This window comes from Gekko japonicus, unplaced genomic scaffold (genome assembly GCF_001447785.1).
Source record: "Gekko japonicus isolate JY-2015 unplaced genomic scaffold, Gekko_japonicus_V1.1 scaffold897, whole genome shotgun sequence".
In the NCBI taxonomy this organism is placed as follows: domain Eukaryota; kingdom Metazoa; phylum Chordata; class Lepidosauria; order Squamata; family Gekkonidae; genus Gekko; species Gekko japonicus.
Genome location: NW_015164211.1, coordinates 799,524 through 814,754, shown reverse-complemented (window position 1 = coordinate 814,754; position 15,231 = coordinate 799,524). Strand labels below are relative to the sequence as shown.

At 41.4% G+C, this 15,231-nt stretch overlaps 1 protein-coding gene across 1 annotated transcript in view; it reads left to right on the top strand.

The window, feature by feature from the left end:
• The window catches only part of CNST (consortin, connexin sorting protein), a 65,260-nt gene extending 58,256 nt beyond the window's left edge, over window positions 1-7,004 (top strand). Inside the window, exon 10 of the mRNA XM_015408447.1 lies at window positions 5,117-7,004. Within this exon, the coding sequence (XP_015263933.1) occupies window positions 5,117-5,322 (206 nt within the window). The 3' untranslated portion in view covers window positions 5,323-7,004. The remainder of the gene's footprint in view (window positions 1-5,116) is intronic.
• Window positions 7,005-15,231: the final 8,227 nt, after the last annotated feature.

Genomic DNA, 15,231 nt, shown 5'->3' with positions numbered 1-15,231 from the left:
TGGCTATTGCTCCTCCCTCTTATAGGTTCTTCCCACAGGCCCTGCTGGTTCTGGTTGACTTGGCCACACAACCCCTGCAGTGGTCGCCTGCCCCAGGGTCTGTCACAATAAAACAAATGTTTCTTTAGTTCATTTTTCAAAGGACATAAATGCAGACTTGAACATCTCATCTTTTAGTACATGCTGGTACAAAATCCCAAAATGCTTAGACAAAGGATGAATGGTCAAAATTTTACTTCAAATGTGGCTTTACAAGGAATGATGTAATGTGAATTAATTCTCTGTGCTAGAGCAAGGGTGAGCATCATACAGCTTATGGGGCACATGTGGCCTGCTGATGTATAAGGTACAGCCTGCAAAGGGGGGGGGGCACATTTGTTGGCTCAGGGACGCAACATCCCCAGTTGGCTACAGCTCTGAACAAAGGCCAGCTCAGCAGTGTTAGGGCAGCTGGGAGCTAGTGAAGCAGAGCCAGAAGAGTGTGGTAGCAGCTCACAGGCAAGCCGCTGAGAAGCACAGGTTCCTGGAATGGTTCTTGGGGTGAGAGCTGAGATTCTCATGGGAACCCATGAACTCCACTGGAGAATGTGCATCTTCCTGCCATGCTTCATTTGCAGAGGGGCTGAGAGGCAGCTGACAAGGACATGCTCTGCCTCCTGCAATGAGGAATGGTGGGTGGTAACAGAGAGGGAGGAGTGCAGCAGTGGCAGTGCAGAATGAATAGAAAGGAGGATGGATGGAGAGTTTCCCTCCCCCACGGGAAAGAGCTCCCAATGAAGTTGCATTGTGGGAAATGGCCAGCCGTCCTTCCCCAGCTCCCAGTTCATCCACCCCTCTCTCTGTTTCCCAAACTTGCATCTGGCATCTGCTCCACTCTCCCATTCCAGACTTGTATTTGGCAGCCCCTTGTTCTCTTTGCTTCCATAAGAAAGGAGAGGAAGGGAGACACAGCATAGGCAATAAGTATAAGCATGGCTGAAACGACTTCAAGCAAGAAGGTATGATCGTGACAAAGAGCGTCCCGCAGTCGAGGATGTTTGGGTTCTTCGGGGGCTCAGATAGAACAGATAGTCTTCATGACAGGGGAAGGAGCTTTGCAAGAACTCCAGACATGACTGTTCTGTTCTTCTCACGTGTGTTGGGGGAATGAAGCTACAGTTCTGGATGCTTATTGTGCTCCAGTTCCCCTTGTGTTGAGAGCACAGTTACCTGGCTGGTGGGTACGACTGCTGATTTTCCACAGGAGGCTTTGGGAGTCCTTAGTTTCTTCCTCTTTCTAGCTCTGCTTCTGACTGTGTATTCAGTTACGGAACTTCAGTTACCAATCGGTTGTCTAAAGAGTTCCCGTTCCTTTTAGCTGTGTGTTTGCTCTGTTTGGAAAGATGGGTGGAGTCATGATGCTGATGGTATGGCATAAACTCCTATTTGACCTTGCCAGGTACAGGGTGACGCCCACTTGCCCATCTTTGACAGATCCCTTTGGAGTGCCTCACAATCCTCACTGGTTTTCACCACCCTGAACAACTTTGTATCATCCGCAAATTTAGCCACTTCACTGCTTACTCCCAACTCCAAATCATTAATGAACAAGTTAAAAAGCAGTGGACCAAGTACTGATCCCTGTGGTACCCCACTGCTTACACCCCTCCACTGGGAGAACTGCCCATTTATACTCACTCTCTGTTTTCTATTAATTAGCCAGTTTTTGATCCATAAAAGGACTTGTCCTTTTATCCCATGATTTTTGAGCTTACTTATGAGCCTTTGATGAGGAACTTTATCAAAAGCTTTCTGGAAGTCAAGGTAAATAATATCTATTGGATCCCCCTTGTCCACATGTTTGTTCACCCCCTCAAAGAACACTAATAGGTTAGTGAGACAAGATCTTCCCTTACAGAACCCATGTTGAGTCTGCCTCAATAGGTTTTGTTCATCTATGTGCCTACTAATTCTTTCCTTAATAATGGTTTCCACCAATTTACCCGGTATCGACGTCAGACTGACTGGCCTGTAATTTCCCAGATCTCTTCTGGAACCCTTTTTAAAGATGGGAGTGACATTAGCTATCTTCCAGTCCTCAGGAATGGAGGCAGATTTTAAGGAAAGATTACATATTTTTGTCAGGAGATCCACAAGTTCACATTTGAGTTCTTTCAGAACTCTCGGATGTATGCCATCCAGGCCTGGTGATTTATCAGTTTTTAAGTTGTCTATCAGTAGTAGGACCTCAATTGTCACCTCAATTTGACTCAGGTCTTTCAACACCCCTCCTTAAATCAGCGGTTCTGGAGTGGGCAAGCACTTCTCATCTTCCACAGTGAAGACAGAGGCAAAAAATGCATTCAGCTTCTCAGCCATTTCCCTATCATCCTTCACTACTCCTTTTACCCCTTGATCATCCAAGGGCCCCACTGCCTCCCTGGCTGGTTTCCTACTTCTAATGTATTTGAAGAAAGTTTCATTGTTGGTCTTAATGTTTTTTGCTATATGTGCCTCATATTCCCTTTTTGCCTGCCTGATCACAGACTTGCGTTTTATTTGCTTCTCTTTTATCAGTCTCATTGAAACTAGCTTTCCACCACTTAAAGGAATCCTTCTTACTATTTACAGTTTTTATTACTTTGTTTGTTAACCATGCAGGCTTTTTTTCTATACCTTTCCTAACCTGCGGTATATATTCTTTATGAGCTTCTGGGGTTGTAGTTTTAAATAGTCTCCAAGCTTCCCCAATGGTTTTGACCCTTTCTACTTTTCCTTTCAGTTTCCTCCTCACATGTCCCCTCATATCACAGAAGTTACCCCTTTTTAAGTTAAAAGTGGTTGTGTCAGTCTTTTTGGGCAACTCCCTATTCATTCAAACGTTGAACAATAACATTATGATCACTGTTCCTAAGTGGTGCAGTCACTTTTACATCTCTCACCAGGTCTTGAGCGTTATTTAGGATTAAATCCAGGATCACCTCTCCCCTGGTAGGTTCCGTGACCATCTGCTCCATAGCACAGTCATTGAGAGTGTCTAGAAACTCAATCTCTTTTTCCTGACTTGAACACATATTGACCCAATCAATGTATGGGTAGTTAAAATCACCTATTACGACACACTTTTTCGTCTAGCCGCTATCTTTCATTCATTCATCATTTTATAATCCTTCTCTGTCTTTTGATCTGGTGGGCGATAACAAACTCCCAGTGTTAAGCTTCGTTTTGGGCGCACTATTTCAACTCATAGCATTTCCAGAAGTGAATCCAATTCTCTTACTCTCTCAGTCTTACTGGACTGTATACTCTCTCTGACATATAGAGCCACCCCACTTCTAACCCTCCCCCCCCCATCCTTCCGATATAATTTATAACCAGGAATCACCGTATCCCACTGATTTTCTTCATCCCACCAAGTTTCTGAAATACCCACAATGTCTATTTTCCCCTCCAACACCAAACATTCCAACTCCCTGATTTTACCTCAGACACTTCTAGCAATTGTATATAAGCACCTATAATTTCCCATACATGTTAAGCCCACAACCTTCCTCTTGCTGCCTCGAGACCTTGCCAGGCAGTCCATATTCCTTGCTAACGTTATGTAAGACCAACAAAGTTTAATTCTGGGTATAAATTTTTGTGTGCATGCACAGTTCATCAGATACATTGAAACATTTTTCCTCAAGCCTTACATATAAGTAGAGAGAGGGTGTGTGGGGGGGTTAGTTGCCAGGAAGGACTAGTTAGAGTTAAAATGCTTAAATAACTGGGTGGTAAGTATTGCTGAGATTGGATTACAGCAGTTGTTAAGACCTGTGAGTGGCAGCAAGTTTGCATAGAAACACAAGAGTTAACAAACAGATGTGAGAACTAAGTTTGGGTGCAGTCGCATCTCCAGGACTAACAAAGTTCAATTCTGGGTATAAGTGAGAACTGTGAGACTGAGCATGTGTAGATGTACATTTCCTCAGAAACACTGAAACAAATTTCCTCAAGTGTTACATACAGTTGGGGGAGTTAGTTGCCAAAAAGGGCTAATTAGAGTCAAGAGGCATAAGTACAGCTAAGAGTGGGATAATGCAGTTGGTAAGGTCTTTGAATAGCAACAAATAGCATACAAGTTAACAGCTGTGAGAACTAAGTTGGAGTCCAGTGGCACCTTTATCCTTGTGCTCCAGTTCCCCTTGTGTTGAGAGCACAAGTATCGTTTGGCATAGGGTTTGCCCTGTTTGTCCTATGTAGAGAACTGAAGGGCATCGTTGGCATTTAATGGCATATACAGTGTTAGAAGATGAACAAGTGAATAAGCCTGAGATGGTGTAGTTGATGTTACGTCCAGTGATTGTGTTGCCTGGATGCATGTGGCAGTAAAGTTGGCATCTGTGTGCTTGCAATAAACACATGCTAAGTCAGTTATTGCTGAAGAAAACCGTTTCAATGTATCTGATGAAGTGTGCTTGCAAATAAAAGCTTATACCTTGAATAAAACTTTGTTGGTCTTAAAGGTGCACTGGGCTCAAACTTTGTTCTGTTGCTTCAGACAAACACGGCTACCTACCAGTGTTCCCTCTAAGCTGAGTTAGTGTGAGCTAGCTCACAGTTTTTTAGCCTCCAACTAGGGCTTCCAAGTCTCGTTGAATCGCGGCGGGGGATCATCATTCTTTACAGGAGCTCTGCCGCGGGGGACGGCAACAGGCATTGCACTGCCGTCGCCAGGATGTGACGCTACACATCGCTCGAGCAACGGGGCTATTTGGAGTCCCGTTGCCAGAGCGACGCGTAACGTCACATCCTGGTGACGGCAGTGCAATGCCTGTTGCCATCCCCCGCGGCAGAGCTCCTGTAAAGAATGACGATCCCCCGCCGCGATTCAATGAGACTTGGCAGCCCTACCTCCAACTCACAGATTTTTGTCTTAGCTCAGGAAGGATGGCTCCAGACCAAACCGATTTATGCAGTAGCCAAATTGCTCGCTCACAACTTTAATCCCGGTAGCTCAGAAAGTAGAATTTTTGCTTCCAAGACTCCACAGCTTAGAGGGGACATTGCAGTACCTACCTGAATCTGATGCTGTGTAAGTATTCCAGTTACATGTAATTTCATCAGCTATGTGTTGTGTATCTTATATTCACAGAGGAAGCTGGAGGTGGTTCCTGTGTTCTGCTGATCTTGTTGTGCATAGCAACTGTATTTCTTAGCGTTGGAGGAACTGCCCTGTACTGCACATTTGGCGATACTGAATCTCCAGTATGTACTGATTTTGCAGCCAACGTGGACTTTTACTGTACCCAGATATTACAGGGTATGGAAGAGCTTAAGCACTGGATATCTTTCTCATAATACAAATAAACACAAACACCTTGCTGACTGCTAACTGACAATTGCTGAAGAGGGGAGAAAAATACCTTCAAGCTTCTTATAACATGGCACCTTCAGAAGTAGCACAGCTAACAACACAGAAAGCACCTATGTTGTAAGTAGGAGCTACCTTCTGGTAATCGGGAGCGTATAAGTGGAGTTCACATGAAAGCACGGAGTGGCATAAAGACTGATAGAATGCTCTAACGTTCATCTTTAGAGACGTTTTAAACAGCCATCCGTCCCACAGTCTTGGGAAATGAAGAAAGAAAAATAGGTAATTACTTACCATACAGTTTCAAATGCCCACAGGATCATATGCAATATAAGCTTAGTATAAGGTTGTTGGGGGTTCTTTTTAGCTCTTTGTGAAAAGATTTTGTCTCCAACTCTCTCATGCAATAAGGCAGTGCTGTATGGATATGTACCTTATTTTTTGTTAAAATCTTCATGTCTGTCTTGATTTTTAATTGTCCCAGTTCGTTTTGTAACTTGATTGAAGTAGTCCCGTGGGAATCGGAGCCCTCAATCTAAGTGTTACATTTGCCTTGCATTTCATTATGTAGCAGCTGTAATGAGTGATACATCTATCACTTTATACAGTCTTGACAAATTATGTGGTCTTTTAATTTGTAGACTCCTCAAAATGTTTTGCAAACTAGGCGTCCTACAATGACAACTGAGGAGCCATGATTGGCTGCAGCTCCCAGTTGGCAAACCTGGTTTTCCTCAGTGTAACGAGAGAAATGATCCTGGCTCAATACCAGAGCTCTCACTAGTTTTAACACAGCTGGATTGTCTCAAAATGTTTGGGTCACCAGAAGCAAAGAGGAGTAGGACCTGGGATACATGACTACAGAATAGATTTCTACTTGTCCAAATTATGATGAGAAAGCTGGACTGAAAAATCAAACATTTGATTAAAGACATAAACTAGTCAGTTGAAAACCTGAGATACATGGCCCCACGTTATTAAGTGAAGACAAATGACCTCTGATTGTCGCTGCTCTCTAAACCAATTTGCAACTGAAACTATCCTAATTATGCAGTTGCTCCAGTCATGGTTCTTAAACCTTAAAAGCAGGAATAATAATGAAAGGACTAAGCAAAGGCACTGTACAGATTCAAGGACAGATAGCTGCTGAAAATGACAAATTGATCCTCTATTTCCTTGTACTTCTGCAACCACTGGAGAAGCATTTGTAGAATTCCTTTTGTCTAAACTATTCCTGAAAGTTGCCTTTATGATCTTTGCTTAGGTTCAAAAGTGTTCTTTGAGAAACAGAAGCCCAATGACCTGCTATACACAAACAAGTAATGACACATTTGTTTAAATGCTGGCCAGTATATTTAAGTTACATGAGGGGAGAGTTAGGTTAAATATTAGGAAACTTTTAAGATCACTTAGTTCAGGAGGGAAACAATTTTTTTCTGAGATTTAAAAAGAAATGTTTCAAAGCAATTTATTATCTTCACCCTTTTAAAGAGAGCGTTAAAAAAACCCACTGGGTATATGCGAGAATTCAGATATGTAGGCAAGTATTGTCAAGTTGTAACCAATTTATGGTGAGCTTTGAAGGCAAAGAGCTTTGAAGGCAAGTGAGAAGCAGAGGTGGCTTGCCATTGCCTTCCTCTGCAGTGTTCCTTGGTGATTTCCCATTCAAATACTGACCCAGCTTAATTTCCAAGATCTGACAGGATCAGGCTATACCATGGTGACTTCCCTCCTGTGCAAGGATTTGAGTGCATCTAAAATAGATTTTTTTGGCTTTAGCCACTAAATTTATGCTATCCTTTCTGAATATTAGTCTTCTGAATCTTTCTGGCATCCTTTCAAATGGCTGAAAATAGTTATCGCATCTCAAATCCCCCCCCCGAAGCAATATTAAATACCCTCAATTTCCCAAGTCTGGCCTCATTACTTTTGCTTCAAGATCACCTATCTTGGTAATGCATCTCTTGAAATCTCAGTAAGTACCCTTCTGAAAAAAGAACATCCAAAGCATAATGAAATACACCAAATATGGCATCTGCAACTAGTTGTGCCGAAGCCCTGGGATGAAAAGCTACTCTGGATGCCACTTAAACCTCCTTTGAGCCACTGCACTGCCTTCATCCTATCTTTGAAATCCGTTCCAATAATGCAACTGTCTACCAGATTGTCCTGTTTTCTTTATGTTTCATATTAGCAGGGCTCTAGTCAGGGGGGAGCTCTCAGGTACGGAGCTCCGGAAGAGAACCTCTAGGGGGCGGGGCGGTCACGTGGTGAAGCCCCGCCCCCTTCTTTACCCCGCCCTCTGCTTCGATCCTCATTCCGTTTGGGAATGAGGATGAAGCAGGAGGGTAAGTAGCCGGGCCTTCTGACACACTTCCGGTGATGTCAGGGGGTGTGGCCTTCTGTCACTTCCAGTGATGTCAGGGGGCGTGGCATATGCAAATAAGTTATGCTAATGAGCTCCGGCAGCTCTTTTTCTACAACAAGACCCCTGCATATTAGTTTGTGCTGAATTTTATTTTAGTATCAGACCAGCTCTTTTTCATATTAAAACATAAGTTTTAGTATGTCTAGCAGTGGCTATCCCTTCCTAGTTTCTCCGTTAAGCACAGTATTTGGTAACCAAAATTATGACAGAAATCCTTTTTTAAACAACACTAGATCCCTGGATAATCCTGCTTGAAAACTTCTTTCCTATTTCATATTGTTCATTAACTATATTTTAAATAAATGTTTGTTCCGGTTCCTTCTGATCGGCACCTCAGGCTTTCCAAAGGGAGTGGTATCTCGGCCTAGTGGAGAGCTTAATAAAACAGGTGTTGTACCCATTTCATGCACTTTCTCTGCCATACTTTATTAGTGCAATATGCTCACTATGCAATATGCAGACATCAGTTTTAAAATCTAAATAGTGAAGTTGGCATTCTGAATTTGAACATAACGGCACATTTCTGGCATTTGCAAGAATAATATTAGTTGATTTTGTGCAAAAATAGATTCATTTTTATTTAGTGCTTGCAAGTAATTCCACCAATACCCCCTTCTTCTTAAGATCTATTTAAGAAGTAAATATCCAGCACTGACCAGGAAACATTTTTCTCTTTCTGTGTGATGTGACAAAGAGAATAGACAACATGTAGCATAACCAGGCCCCCCTTGTTTGATTTCTCCTTAATATACTTGATGTGTCTTATTGATTGCATTGCATCATTGTTTCTGTCTCTAGCCCCACTTCTCCCAATCAAAGCTGAGGCTTGAAAAAATCTAATTTACATTTTGACTTCTGGAACACAGCCTCATATACCTGTGTTGACCTATGTGCCCACGATGTTGGCATAGTATGTTTTTGTAGTGTTTTGTTGACAACTTTAAGCCTGAGGCCAGACAGAATCCAAAAGTCATACATCCTAAACTGATCTCCCCCACCATTTCTGGCCTCACAGTCTTATACTGTTTAAAGTTCCCCAGGACTTCAAAAGTAGTTTTGAATACAGTAGGTCAGCTTTTGAGGTGAAGGACTTAAAAGTTAGTCTATACTGAAGCTTTCCACATACAGTTTTTAGTTTACAGCCAAAGGATTTATGTGCTAATAGAGTAATACTGTGGGGTAGTTAATTGGCATTTTTTTCCTCATGTTTCACCTATCCTACATCTAAACACAGTTTTCCATGTGCACTCCAAAGGCTTTTGTGTTGTACTAAAGCAATGCCTGAACTTTCCGAGGGGGTGGCACAAATGTTGAAATGTAACTGGCTGGTTCAGTATGTCACTTCTGTATGCCTTTATTTAATTCATTTAATTTGTAAATCAAGGGTATCTTCTTGTTCTTTTGTTTTGTAATTTTATGGAGTGTTGATGATGAGCATGAATTCTGTTGCTATAATGTATTTATCTCTTTAGATAGTCGCTATTGGGGGGATTTTGTAATTTTCAGTTTGGTGTTCTATTGAATATTAATGTTTAAAGAAACAGTGGATTTCACCTGTGTTTTAAAAGTTTGTGCACCTAATCACCAAAAAATATTGAGAGTTATGACTTGAAAACGCTTATTTTAAAAGTATGCTGTATACAAAGATCAAGAATCCTTATACTTAGTTTCATTTTAACAAAAGTGATTTTAAAGAGGCTTTTATTGCACATTTAAAGAAACACAACACACTTTTTAAAATTTCATGTTGCACTAGGGTTGCCAGACACCCCTTTTCTTGAGAGAACATTTTTATTCCTACTCATGCTAATTCCATACAGCATAATGGATCTCCCTAACTTCAAAACATCTCTGCTCCATCATACTCCAAACAGGCACCATGACAATGTGCTCCTTTATTTTTTAACTTTTGACATGGCAATCTTAACCCAAAATCACCTTAAATTAAGGATATCCTTGCTGTAACAGAATCTGTACAACAGCTCCCATATTGCTAGGGTTGCCAATGTCCAGGTGCAGCTTGAAGAGCTCCTGGTGTTATGACTGATCTCCAGATGACAGAGATCTCTTCCCTTGCATAAAATGACTGCTTTGGAGGGTTGATTCTATGGCATTATACCCCACTGAGGTCCCTCCCCTCCCCAGAGTCAACTCCCTAAATCTCCAGGTATTTCCCAACCCAGAGCTGGCAACCATACATATTGCCCATGGCTGGGGCACAGGGCAAACATAAGGAGACATGTTCAGAGCTGGTGTAATTCCAGAGCAGTCTTAAGGTTGATCTCATGTATTAATCATGATACAGAAGCAGTCTAGAATTTTTGGCTATGTTTGCATGTACTGCTTCATCTCTTTGCTGATCGTGTGATCTTAAGGTGTAGCTAGATCGCCTAGTCATTCCAGTATAACAAATTAAAACGTTGATACTAATTCTTGTTTGATGTGATAGGTCACATGCTTTATGGTAGCTTTTCAAATGGTTGGCTCTATAACAACGTTTGTTCCCACCTGACCTTTAAAATGATGTCTATCTATTCATGGGCCCTAATTCTGTAAACCCTTTTTATGCAAGTTCATCTGACATGTGCATGTGTAAACTTCTGTAGGGTCCAGACCGGAAAGCTGAAACCAAGCTAACTGAAGAGTAAATTCTGTATTATTTTTCTATTTGAAAATGCTGTATACGTTATCATTAGAAGCAAATTACTGTAAAACTGAGAGAAACTAGGAGGAAACATGTTTATTTTCTCTCAGTATTAATGTGTGCAAAATTGCTATGGCTCTAATAACCCATTTCACATAGCTGTTTCCTCCTGGTTATGTGTGACTGTGTGTTGTGTAAAAAGTACACGGGGGGAAGAAGAAAATACTAGGACAATACACTACATTGGCCCAAATTATACTATTGTCATGTGGTGTATTAAAACTCCTTTATAAATAATTGGCTTGATATTAAGTCAAATGTATTTAAAAGAGAAACTAAACATGTAGATTTACCTTTACAAGGCACATATTCCTCCATTCACTGCCTCCCAGCTGACTGATGTTTCAAAATACATAGATGTGTATGTATTTGTGCCTAGGCTGATGTGCAATCAATTACTGCCAATAGGAGAAAATGGCTTGTTGGTTAAGCTTCTTGAGAGAGGAGAATCTTAAAGCCAAATTAGGTACAAAGATGGATTTTGTGAGTGAAACTAGCTCACATTCTTGTTAAACTTCTAATAAAAGGGCTGTTACACTCATCATTGTAATTTAGTTCTATTATAACTTAAGAGCAAGACAATTCAGTGTAATCAATATTTGTGATCAATCTTGCCCTTTGTCAACAAGAGGAGAAAACTACTATTTGAAACCATCAAACCAGGCTTGTGATTTCTAACCATAACAGACAAAAATAAAGTATCCCTGAGAAAATGCATGAAGTCATGTACTTATTTACTGTATGTAGTCCACCTTTCTCGCTGAGACACAAGGCCAATTACAAAGTGTAAAGCAATGTAATCAAATAGCATGAGTCATCTAATAATCATTGCAATAGAGCTAGGATTGAGACACAATACAAAAAAAAAAAGACAGGACATGATGTATCATAAGCAATGCAGAAAATGAAATCCATATGTAGAAGACAATGCATTATAGTCCAGCACTACACCCCCTATAAAAAGGACATCCTGAACATTTTTGTTATGCACTTTCTGCAGAAGGATAGTATTGTGGGAGCATACTTGACCTCCTCACGCTGGTCATTCCACAAGATATGAGCCACAACAGGTAGCCATTATTCTTACCCATTTGCAGGGTGTCATCTGAGCAAAGCTGTCATAGCAGACCACAGCAGGAGAGGTGGTCCTGCAGATATGTGAGCCATGAAGGACTTTGTGTGTAACAATCAGTACCTTGACATGAACCCAGTAACTGATAGGTTATCAGTGGAATGACTGCAGGATGGTGTAACAAATGGGACACACAAGAACATGTGTGTGGGGGTCTCGTTTTACCCTCTCCCACTATTTCCTCTTTCCTTTTCCTGCCTTCTTCGCTCCTTGCCCACCCACCAGACAAGCTACCTTTATCTTACCACATCTTCAGTTTTCCTCCTACCCTCCCCCGGCAGCCTCTCCCTGGGGAAAAGTCTACCTTTTCACAGTGCCAGCTGCCAGGCAGGGCCCAGTTACATGGTGTGAAACCCACAAGAACCTAAGGGGGCACCTCATTTTCCCCTTTATCCCCTTCCCAAACCATTTCCTCTTGCCCTTCTCCTGGCATCCCCCAACCTTTGCCTCCTTCCTTCTCTCATACCCACCCATTCACTAACCAATCTTTTATCTGCCCCTGATCTTCAGCTATATTTGTTAATTATTTAGGTAATTTATATCCCACCTTTCTCAACAATAGGGACCCAAAGTCGCTTACATTCTCCTGTCTTCCATTTTATCTTCACAACAGCACTGTGAGATAGATTAGGACAAGAATGGGTGCCTGGCCCATTGTCACCTAGTGAGTTTCCACAGCAGAATGGGATTCAAAACTGTGTCTTCCAGATTCCACTCTTAAACTCTAACCACTGCACCACACTTGCTTTCATGGGGTGGCAGCTGTTGAACAGTAGCAAACTGCTGGACTTGGCTCAGTCATGCAAGTTGTGTGGTAACAAGTTGCTTGGTGGTCGCCGCCAGGCTTGGCTGCAGTGAGCTCCCTCAAAGGCTGAAACGATCCTGCCTCTCCCCTTACCTTTTACTGACAGAAACCAAGGCTTGAAAACTGGCAATATTATTTTGGTTGCCTGGCAATATTGTTGTGGCCACTGAGGACATATTTTTCTTAAAACTACAGGCACTCTTTTTCTCATTTGTGGGGTTTAACTGCCCGTTTTTTCATATTTTTCTGAAAACCTGGGGCTGTCTTGTCTGTTCATGGCTTCAGTCTCTGGATTTAAGTATCCACAGATTTAACCATCCTGAGAATTGGATATAGTGACACGATATACAATAGTAACCCAGTTGTGGCATTTTGTACCAAACTGGAGTTTCTGAATTGACTTCCAGGGCAGAGCCACACAGAGTGCATTACAATAGTCTAGCATCAAAGTTTTTCCCCATTATGACATTTTAGGAGAATATGCTGTTAGTAAGTAGAAATAAGACCATAGTTTTCCAGATTCTTTTAACGTCTTTATTCTGTGTGGTTTCTCTACCGTTTTTGGTCAAGCATTTCATCAGCATCTGCTTATGCCAAGGAATGGGGGAAGGAGCACTTTCTCCTGTTCTCATGTGAATGCAATAAAACAACTAATGGTTGTTTTAACCAACAAGCTCTACCATCCAGAATGTTCCATTTAGTATAATCTGGGTGTAATAGAACTGAAAACTCAGTAAGAAAGCATTCCATGAAAAAATTAGTGGTGCAGTACTATGGAAAGAATTAATGTTTCAACATTTTCTATTCCAGTAACTTTTTCCTAGGCACATATTTTGATACGCAGCCAATAGTCTTAAAAATAAAGGCCATTACTGTCTGACTGGCAAAGTGAAATTCAAAGCTGCATAATTGTTTTCTCAGTCAACCCAGTGCTTTTGTTGAAAACCCTCTAAAGTCCAAATGACAATCAAGCTGCAGTTATTTTTTAAAATTATACATTTTATCCATTTTGTCAATATATCTATAAATAGCACTGGCATTAGTATCTGACCCAGTTCACTATGTAATAATAGTACTGTGCCTTTATGGTATGCATAGAAAGGTCTCTATATGACAACTATGAATATATTACAACGGCATATTTAAGTTCTTTAAACGCATATGGTTTTTAATTGGATCCAAATGTCCATGAACAAAAGGACTTTGCCTTCCCCTCCCTGCAGCAACCTCACTACTTTGAGAATACCCACTGATAAGGATGCCTGCCTGAAAGAAAATAGCCTGCAGCACAGGGATGCTCCAAGAAGAAGGGGGAAACTGGGTGAAATCTCTCCTATTCGTACACTAGAGGAACAAGCTTTAGAGCTGGTGCTTTGTCACAAGGTCTACCTTAAGTAGCAATTTGTCAGAATTTTCTGGTGTCCATTGCTCCCAATATTTTAATTAACTCCTGCTTTGGAATATTTCTAAGAAAAATTATTAGGCATTATTAACTCAACTTCAACAAGAGCCACTTTACATTGCACGTATTTGAATTCCTAACAAAATGCAGACATGAAGTAACTTGATAGCCTTGCTCTAAGATACATGGTAGCCCTTCCTTCCTCTGGTCCTATAAAATAAACATATAGCAATGATTCTTAAATAGCAAGCAGGAGATCCCATGCATTTTTACTTGGGGTAGCCCTTCCTTCCTCTGGTCCTATAAAATAAACTATAAAATAAACTTCTTAAATAGCAAGCAGGAGATCCCATGCATTTTTACTTGGAAATAAGTTCCATAGAGTTCAATAAGAGCTTTACCTCCTTTAATATTTTGTATTGTAATATAGCAATTTAGTGGTTAGGATTCTGACTACTAATCTCATACTGTCAGTTTCAGATAATTGCTTCTCTTCAGGGGTCATTTTGTAGAAAAAGAGCTAGGGGAACTCATTAGCATAACTCATTAGCATATGCCACACCCCCTGACATCAGGGGCCCGGCGGTGGACCTGCAAGGCCGGCAAGAGTGCAAGGAAGCCCCGCCAAGGCCCTCCCTGGCCCCAGGCAGGCAGGGGTGGGGAGAGCCGGGGAGGAAGCAACTTACCCTCCCTCTTCTCCTGCCTCCTCCTGGCTGAATGAGGGCTGGAAGCGGGGCGGCCGGAAGCAGGGGAGGGGGCCTCTGCATGTGCCCCGCCCCCCTGCACCTCACCCGGGGGAACTGTGTTCCCCCGCATTCCCCCCCCCCCGAAATGACCTCTGCTTCTCTTCCATCCTCCCAACTGCTAAGTATGCAATTAAGAGGGGGGAGAGCTAACATACACTTTAATTTGACTGAAATTTTTGTCTATGAGTGATTCAGATTTTCTTGTGGGGGAAAAATAGGTTATCTGTACCGATTGTGGCTGGTCTTATGACCGTAATAAACTTTTGACTTTTGACTTTGAAACAGATTGTTGTCAGTGAGATTTCTTCCCTCGAAAACAGAATCAGCAATTTCCTTTCAAAAACTACTATTTGTTGATTTTTAATTTCCCCCCGGATTGTTTACGTTTTCCACGATAATTTCAACTATTCAATTTTATATAATCCATACATTAATTGTAAATGTCTGTTAAAGATGTTTTATGTACAACAAGAACAGTGTATTTAAAATTAAAGAGAAAATACACATAAATTAAGAGAGATTCAGGTGGGTAGCTGTGTTGATCTGAAGTTTGAGTCCAGTAGCATCTTCAAGACGAACAAAGTTTTATTAAAGGTATAAGTTTCATGTGCATGCATGCTTCTTCAGATACATTGAAATGGAAATTACTAGTCCATACATATAGGTAGAGGGTGAGCAG